This window comes from Daktulosphaira vitifoliae, unplaced genomic scaffold (assembly GCF_025091365.1).
Source record: "Daktulosphaira vitifoliae isolate Bord-2020 unplaced genomic scaffold, ASM2509136v1 Scaffold_1, whole genome shotgun sequence".
In the NCBI taxonomy this organism is placed as follows: Eukaryota; Metazoa; Arthropoda; class Insecta; order Hemiptera; family Phylloxeridae; genus Daktulosphaira; species Daktulosphaira vitifoliae.
In genome coordinates, this window is record NW_026099572.1 from 21499667 (window position 1) to 21509176 (window position 9510).

General features: G+C 24.3%; 1 protein-coding gene across 2 annotated transcripts; it reads left to right on the top strand.

Annotated features, from left to right (window-relative positions):
• The first annotated feature begins 1358 nt into the window (after nucleotides 1-1358).
• Nucleotides 1359-7776, top strand: LOC126894321 (ATP-dependent Clp protease ATP-binding subunit clpX-like, mitochondrial). 2 transcript variants are annotated; one of them, XM_050665244.1, is made up of 12 exons: nucleotides 1359-1496; nucleotides 1653-1755; nucleotides 1816-1986; nucleotides 2054-2184; nucleotides 2659-2824; nucleotides 3253-3396; nucleotides 3758-3922; nucleotides 4000-4100; nucleotides 4544-4696; nucleotides 5143-5319; nucleotides 5426-5647; nucleotides 7299-7776. In XM_050665244.1, exons 2-12 carry the CDS (start codon nucleotides 1659-1661, stop codon nucleotides 7461-7463), a joined length of 1692 nt encoding a protein of 563 aa, XP_050521201.1. In that variant the 5' UTR covers nucleotides 1359-1496; nucleotides 1653-1658; the 3' UTR covers nucleotides 7464-7776. The 2 variants fall into 2 exon arrangements, with proteins under 2 accessions (XP_050521201.1, XP_050521202.1); XM_050665245.1 differs by having other exon boundaries at nucleotides 1653-1746.
• Nucleotides 7777-9510: the final 1734 nt, after the last annotated feature.

Here is a 9510-nt window from a genome sequence, read left to right on the forward strand (position 1 = left end):
CCTCCTACGACAGATTTACTAGTAGGTGCACATACCATATTTGATAAAAAAAAAAAGGTTTATTATAAACTTTAAAAAACATGAATAAATCACCAAAATATGACATAGTGGTTTTAGCTGCTACAATGATACAAAATTATACCTGCCAATATAATTATCTGTCAAAGCTTATTAATCTCTTAAATTTAGGGGTTTGGACCAGTTCAAATAATTTTGTTAAAATAATCTTCTAAAAATGTTTAAAAGAATAAGTTTATATAAATTAAATTATAGTAAGAAGATAAATTGTATTTAATTTTCACATTACATAATTTTGAGTTTAATGTCACAAATTATAATTATAAGAATTCAAAAATGTAAATGTTAATCTATGATATAACTAAGACAAAATTTGACTGCTGATTGCTGTGTTCATCTATGATTAGCAACATGTATAAAAAAGAAGTGACCCATCTTTATACTTGTGTGTACAGAACAACATTTAAGAATGTGCTAGTTGGTATCAATTAAAAAAAAAAAAAAAGTTCAAATAATATTTTTGTATACTTAAAATTAACTCTAACCAAATTGAATTCTTAAATGTGAGTTTAAATTGAATTGCTTAAGAGTGTAAAAATTAAAAAATAATCACATCTGATTTTGTATTACATACTATATAATGTGTAATACAACCTACTAGCTAGTCTCTTCAAATAGAACACTGGATGAAACTTTTTTCCTGTAAAAGCTAGAGTCAGCATTGCATATGACTTTAATTTATATACACATTAAAAGTATAAAATATGAAAACATTCAAATTTTAAGTATACAGGTGTCCCATGATGTTCAGACAAGTTCTCATACTTTACTTCTGGCAAATTATTAAAATATTATGGAACACTATATATATATATAGAGTTAAAAGTTTAAACAATTTGAATGTTGTTTATTGGTGGATGTTTTACTTAAATTATAAGTTAGAATTTTGATACCTATATATACCAAACCAATTTAATCAAAATATTCTTTTTGCTTTAAAACTGTTTGATAACGCATACTTTTAATGGCAATTTTTCTTCTTGTCCGAGTTTACTATTAAGTAAAGTCAGATTTTAAACATAATTATTCATTCATTTTTATTTATTATAAATACTACAATTTTTTACTCCATAATATAGATTATTATTATGGCATTAAAGTAAACGAAGTATAATATATGTACGGAAAAAAAATAAAATATCGTATATAATTTTACAAAAACTCTTAGAACAATTTTTAAGATAATTTCTGATAAAAAATATTTAACAATTTAAACTTTACATCAATAATTTGATACAGCTGATTTGATGACCTTTATCATTTAAATCATTATCAGTTGTTTACAAAAATTAAAAACAAAACGAAGGTGTTCAGCTTAGTATAGGAGTACATACGTATTGTAAAGATCAGTTTAGTAATGAATTGGGAAGTGTGAAGGTTCAAATCATTAACGTATCTCATGAATTTTACAAAAAAAAGTAATTTTTTTTTACTTTAAAATTATTTATTTATTTACCAAATCACTTAATCTGTAAATATTTTTAAAACTTTTTACTGATTACTGTTTAACAATTAAACAATTCTTTAGTATTAAATTTCAAATTAATAATTTTTATTCTTCAACTGTGTTATAGTTTTCTATGATGACGTCTAAATTACGGTATTTATGTTCAACTTGTGTTCATTACAAATTATACATTAGTTCTTTAAATTCATCTCGAAATTTTAGTAAGTTTAGTAAGTCTTTATACTAGTAATTTTGACTAGTTCTTTTTAACCTTGTCCTTGTGTTTCAAGAATTTTTGATCCATGGTCAGCAAGTAGAGAATATTCTTAACCATAGAAAAATACATTCATCTGCTTGTTCACGAAATATTGACGATTCAGGGTCAGGGAGGAAAGGAGAGCACACTGGCATATTATGTCCAAAATGCAAAAATTCAAGTTCAAATTTAGAATTTTTTCTGAGTATATTTTCTGTTTTCATTTATTATTCTATATAACTTTTGTTATAAACATGTATTATTTATTTCAGCTACTAATCGATTTTTAAGATGCCAAAAGTGTTTTCACATTTATAAAGTTATATCTTCAGAAGAAAATAATTTAAAAGATGTAACTAGTGAAGAAAAGAATAAATATCAACCTCCTCCAATACCAAAAGAAGTAAAAATGATTATGTATTTTTTTATATTATGAATGTATTTATAAATTCATAATAGATAGGTTTAAAAAATGTAGTTAATAACTGATGTTTTGTTTAGGAATTTAAGTATTCATTAGTGATTAGTGATAACGTAGCTATAAACAATGCATAATCTTATTTCTTTTTTTGGTAGTTAATACCTAAAATAGATCTAGATTTGTCATTGCATTAATTATTCTGTTTCTTAGAGTATTACGGCTCAGTTGCCAGTGGGGTAAAGATGTTCTGATAATTTTTTTTAGTAGTTAATTTCAATAGTTATTTATTTCAATTGTTAGTTTCAAAGTATCTAACTTGAACATTTTATAATTTTTATTTTTAGCTTCGATGCGAAGCTGAGAAGGTATTAATTTTACCATGATGTGTTTATTTTTTTTTTTATTTTTTTTTTTTTNAGTTTGAATATAAATTTAATTAATTAAATTTTTTTTCAGATTTATGAAAATTTAAATAAATATGTGATAGGACAAAAGTTAGCTAAAAAAGTGTTGTCAGTTGCAGTATACAATCATTGTAAACGTATTCTTCACAATATGACGTCATTACCTAAACATGATTTAATTGACCAACGGTTACTAGATAATATGCATAATTCCAGAGGTATTATTATATTGATATTTTTTTTTTATTTCTGAGATTATACAGTTTATTTATACAATATGATTGATTATCAATCAATATCATTTAATATTTATTTATTTTCTATTAATTAAATTTAAATAAAATAATTCAACCTTAAAGTATTATTATATTATTAAAAAATAATATTACTGGATAATAAAAAAATTATTTATGGAGAATTTTATTTATTATTGAAAATTTACTTCATATTTTAATTAATTAGTTATAATTTCTCTTTGTTTTCTGGACATTTTTAAAATTATTTTAAGTATTAGCTTGAATAACATATCTTCAAACTATAATATATGAATGCTTTTTATTTATTGTTAATAATTATTTATAAGTAATAACTTATTATCATAAGTTAATTTTTACTGTTATTTATTATTTTTATTGTTAATTTCTAGAACATTTTTCTGTTAATCATTCACTTGGAATGTCACAAACAGAAGGTTCAAACAAAAATGATGCAGATGATAAATTTTCTTTTTTACTTCAAGATACACTTTTAGAAAAAAGCAATATCATACTACTAGGGCCTACTGGATGTGGTAATTTAGTATAATTTTTTTTTTTATTCTATAATATTTTTATTTCATATGGACATTATTTCAGTTAGGATTTTTAATAGTTAGGTAGGGGGAGTATGGCAGTAAGTAAACCTAAAATTTAATTAATAAGCATCAAAAATTAATAATTTCAAATGTCTTCAATTATTAAATAATAAGCCCAATGATTTATGTTGATTAGGAAAAGAACAAATTTATCCACCCTTGTAGATACTTTTGACTTTGCTATTAAATATAGGTTGTACTTTATTATTTAAAGAAAATCTGTTGATCTTAACAAAATAGATATTAAATATTTTCTTATTAATTAAACAATTGATTATATATATATTTATTATTATAGGCAAAACATTATTGGCCCAAACTATTGCCAGACAACTGGATGTACCATTTGCAATTTGTGACTGTACAAATTTAACACAAGCTGGTTATGTTGGTGAAGATATTGAAAGTGTGATTGGAAAACTTTTACAAGCAGCAAATTATGATGTTGAAAAAGCTCAAACTGGTATTATTATGTTAATAAATAATATCATGCTAAAAACTAAAATATTAGTAAGATTTTTAAATTTTAAATATTTTCAGGAATTGTGTTTTTGGATGAAATTGATAAAATTGGTGCAGTACCTGGAATACATCAATTAAGAGATGTTGGAGGTGAAGGTGTTCAACAAGGCATGTTAAAGGTAAAGGTTCTATTAAGTAGAAAAATATCATTTAAAGGTACAGTTATTATGCTGTAAATCAAACAATACATTATATTTGAATAACTTTTTTTTTTCATTATTATTAAATATATTCCTCAAGTTTAAAATCGTTGGTGGTTGTTAATATTGTCATTATTTTAATAACACATTATTTGAATAATTATTAAATATTCAAAAAAAATTTTCCTTAATTTGACAATACGAGTAGTACTGTCTTTGTACTATGTTCTTTTAAGACAAAATCATTAATTGTAATTTTATTATAATACCAAGTGATATTATTACAAATAAAATTAAAAATAATTTGAAGAACAAAACAATAAATATGTGTTTGCAAATTTTTACAAACCTAATAACATTTTAAATAAATTGTTAGTGTAAATAAACAAAAAAATTATACTAGTTGTTAAATTTTATTTTAGATGCTTGAAGGAACTATAGTCAATGTTCCAGAAAAAAATAACCGCAAACTACGAAATGAAACTGTACAAGTGGATACTACAAATATATTATTTGTGGCCTCTGGCGCTTTTACTGGACTTGACAGACTTATAAGTCGCAGGACAAATCAAAATGTAATTTTATTACTTAAATATTACTTGAGAAATATTTATTTAGACAAATATAATAATTTTTTTATTTATAATCTTTATATTTTTACTTATGTGTATTGTAATTTATTATTTATAACCAATATCAATCTTTACCAATTTTCAGTATAAGTTTCAACTTGAATTTTTAAGCAATGTTTAAAAATTCAAATAGTTTTTTTGTTAATATTGAAATATAATTTTTTTGTAGCATTGAATTATTTTCATGTTTTATTAAAATTTTTCAATCAACTTGTTTTTGCTTTCATCATATTTCTAAAATATTTTTTATTGTTCATCACCTCTAGTTTAATACCTGCTCTTATTTTTTAAATTACTAAGATTTAAAAATTTTAATAATTGGTTTGTGGATTATTCTTAAATATTTAAAAATTGTTTATAAATATTTATTTTAATTATGATTTATTTAGAGCCTGGGTTTTGGTACTGGATTTGAAACTTCTATGGGCAGTAGAAGAGAAGCAACTGATGCAGATCGTGTTGCATCTGCTGTTGATCATACTGATATTGAAAAAGAAAACGAAGAAAGAGATAGTTTATTGAAAAAAGTTGAGCCGAGAGATTTAATTCAATTTGGTATGATTCCTGTAAGTACTATTATTTTAATTGATATTAACAATATAAAGTGTTAGTAGGCTACTTAAGCAAATTTTAAAGTGTTATTTTTTAAATTTATAATTTTTTTTTTATTAGGAATTTGTTGGTAGATTTCCTGTGCTTGTACCTTTCCATTCTCTTAACAGGAATTTACTTGTTCAAATTTTAACTGAACCTAAAAATAGTACTATCAAGCAATTTAAACTGCTCTTTGGTCTAGATAAAGTAGATCTAACCTTTACAGATGATGCTCTTCGAGCTATAGCAGCACAGGCATTAGAAAAAAAGACAGGAGCTAGAGGATTACGAGCAATAGTGGTAATGATTGATATAAACATATATTTTTGTATGTTACAAAAAATCTATAGTATTATTCTTAATAATAATAACCACGGCATTATAAAATATAACTATTGACATTTTAAAGAGTTTTATATTGGTCTGAAATTTAGTTATCTTAATCATGACAATCAGAGTCTTGGTTAGTAGCCATAGAGTTTCAATATATTTTTTTGGTGGTTAAAGTTTACAAGTTTGAATGAACTAGAAATTATGTAAAAAGAATTGTACATAACCAATATTATATTAAAATATATTACCAAAAAAAATATTTTTATTGCGTTGATGTTTAATTGTAAATTTAATAAAAACAATTGATTCATATATTTTTTTTTAAAATCATCAAGGGTTTTATTTTTTTGAGTATAGATTTTTAAATTTTACAAATAAAAACATACTCAATACTATTAAATTATGTAAAAATATATTAAAAAATGATGTTAAATATAAATTTTTCTGTACTACTGAAATTATAATATAAAATAAATAATAACCATAAATATTTCAAAAGTATCAAAATGAAAAAATTGATATATTTAATTTTTTTTACTTAAGTATTCGATGCAAAAAGCAAATACTTGATAATTTTTGTGAAAAATGTCAATTAATTATTTTTTTGATTTTACAATTAAATGTATAAATTAAATACTACAAAAAATGAATAAAAACTTTTTTATTGGTTATGTACAATTTTTTTCTAATTGTCATATTTAAAAAGTTATATGCAAAAATTAACACTTCTATCCATTACTGTAAATTTTCAAACTCTTAAAATTTATTAAAAATTTCTATTTACTGTGTAGAATAAAATGGCTAGTACCTAATATAAAATTTTAAAGTTGACAAATAATGGTTACCCTAATATACACAATATATATTCACATTTTGTAACAGTTTAGGCTTCTAACCTTGATCTTGTTACAGTTAGTGGTGTGATGGTGTCACGTTTTCATAATCGTGAGAATTATTTTAATAAAATACAGACAGCACATCCGCTGCCTGAGACTGATGAATTAACAAATAATATTTATTGCCAAATCGGCAATAAGTATAATTATTATAAAAACCCAATAGACCTGACCATCATCGTCAGTCGACTCCAGTGCCTTGTGTCATTCATCAGTCTCAGTACTCGGTTGTCGCTGTCCGGCTTACTGTTTAAAGTAAAGTCTTTGTTTATTCCTTTTCTAACCTATATACTCTTTTCCTCGNACTTCGTCTGCACCTCATACCTAGGTGTTACTCTTATTCTCCCTTCCTATAACAACAGCCTTTCCGACACCCACAGCTAACCCGGAGTGTCAGCCGAGCACGGTGACTGCTGTACGACAACACGCACGTGAATACCTAGACAGCAGGCACCACCTCCTCATATTCATCTTCGTACACATAGTTTACACATTTACCGTTTATCATTTGCTTTTTACTGTGTTACGACAGTGGTTTAATAAAAAATAATAATAACTCTATTAATTTTTTTTCTTATGATTAAATTATGGTAAAATTTTACTAGGTTAGTTAAAATATTATGCATAATTATATTTATATAAATATATAAAAAGATTGCCAAACAGACCAATTTAGGATAAAAAAATTAATAATTAAATCAAATACTATACGTCAATTTTAGGAGTCTATTCTTTTGGATCCAATGTTTGAGATACCTGGGTCGGATGTTGTAAGTGTTCATGTAACAGAAGATGCAGTAAATGGAAAAAATAATCCTTATTGTATCAGAGGACGTCCAATTGATGAAAGTGAAGCAAATATGGATACAAGAGCAGAAGTTGAATAACTTTTTTTAGTTATCATTGTTTATATAAATTTTAAAAATGATTATGTCTTAAAGTCATAATGTTGGGTTCTTGTTTCAAAATTTATTTCTAATGAAAAATATTTTGTGTTTATTTAACTTTTAATTTATCCTAGTATAACTAGCCATTAGATATAAAAAGAGATATAATTAAAATTAATATAACAGTTTTATAATAAATTTTATGTAAAGTTTAATAATTTGTTTTATTTGTTTACCATTTTACATGCTTGAGCTTGAATGTTTAATTTAATTTATATAAAATAAAATAAAATAAATTATTTATTGTAATGACTCTTCAGACTGTATTCTTATTTTATATGAAAATTTATTATATTAGATTTTTTTAAATTAAAAAAAGGCTGCAGCAGCAAAGGCCATTGACCGTCATTACATATACATCAAGTATATATCACAATAAAATAGCTAATTAAATAATTTATTAAGTTAAAAATAAGAGTGAATAACAGTTGGTTACAGGCATGTAAGTTACACAGATATTATATTAAGACAAATAGTTAGACAGCCTTGAGGAATTTTGTCATCTTTTACACAGAGTTATTTATTAGACTTATTGCAATAACTGAACTATATTATTATAGATTATACTTAATCAATATAGTAATTTTTTTTTAAATCTGTACAAGTATTTTAGTAATGGTTACATTTTCATTATTTAACAAAGTAAATATGAGTAAAATGTCCTTTATTTTTAATAAAACTTGTTTTAATTTACCTTTAAGGCGTCTGGGTACCGACCGCTTTTTAGTCAAAAACAACCCATTTTTGTTCCATCAGTACGACGAAACTACTGATGCGATAAGAATTCTGAAAACATATCTGAATTCAGCATCATGTCACTTAGGTATCGGTCAGACCATATTTTTGAAATTTTGATGTTTTTAACCTTTTATTACAGTTTTCATTTTCGAATAATTTTTAAATTTTCAAAATAATTTTTTACGTTGAAGGAATCACAATTTCAAAAAAGTGGTCTGACCGATACCTAAGTGACATGATACTAAATTCAAATTTGTTTTCAGAATTCTTATCGCATCAGTAGTTTCCGCGTACTGATGGAACAAAAACGGGTTGTTTTGTACGCTCAATCTAATGGTTTTCAAACAGTAGCTGTTATATGTGACATGCTCGTGCGCGTATGTGCGTTATCCGCTGCAGCTATTTTATTGCTCATAGGTTGCATAGGGCAATACCGACTGTCTAAAAATAGTTACAATGCATACTTGATATTATACCTGTATATATGATATTAGATTATTTGCTTTTATCTTATTTGCAAACCTGTCATCATTACATAGTAAGAAACAAATTTTGTTGTTGTATTCCTATATAAGTGTCGCTAAAAAAATGGGGAGTCATAAAACAATATCTGGTGAGGTACGAATATATAAAAATAATTTTCATACACTTTCTTAGTTTCGATAGAAAACTGAGAAGGTATTAGTTTTACTATGATGTGTTTTTTGCTTGTGTCTATCCATATCTGTACCTACTGGACATTTATTGTTCAACGATACGCCAAAAGATCAAAAAATATATCTTGTTTATGTATTCAGCATTATATTTTAATAATTTCTCTTTAAATTTGACACAAAAACGTGTTTTTCTCAGTCTCACACTATGTTATCAAACTAGATCTAACACTAAGTAACTGATGTTATGAATAAAATGAATTTTAAACTACATACAATAAAAAAAAGTAAATCATTTTTTTAAAAAAGGTGGTCAGATTTGAGTGATAATGAGATATAACTTATATTTAATATAATATGAAGTACTTAGAATTCATGAGATATAAGTGACATTTAAAAAAAAAAAAATATTTTGGTACACCATCAGACTGAAAATTAATAGTTCTTATTAGTAGAAAAAATTTGTAAATAAAAAACACATTATTGTAAAATCAAGATACCACTTCAGCTACACATGAAAATTAAAAAATAAATACAATATACATTATTTTGGTAGAATGTTTCCAGTTCTTAAACTAACATTTTACTTGACATAC

Bases quoted from the DNA above. Each gene is read 5' to 3' on its own strand.
- LOC126894321 (XM_050665244.1), top strand. From the start codon at position 1,659: ATGATGACGTCTAAATTACGGTATTTATGTTCAACTTGTGTTCATTAC. The intron at 3,397-3,757 runs GTAATTTAGTAT...TTATTATTATAG, and splicing joins ACTAGGGCCTACTGGATGTG to GCAAAACATTATTGGCCCAA. The intron at 4,697-5,142 runs GTAATTTTATTA...TGATTTATTTAG, and splicing joins GTCGCAGGACAAATCAAAAT to AGCCTGGGTTTTGGTACTGG.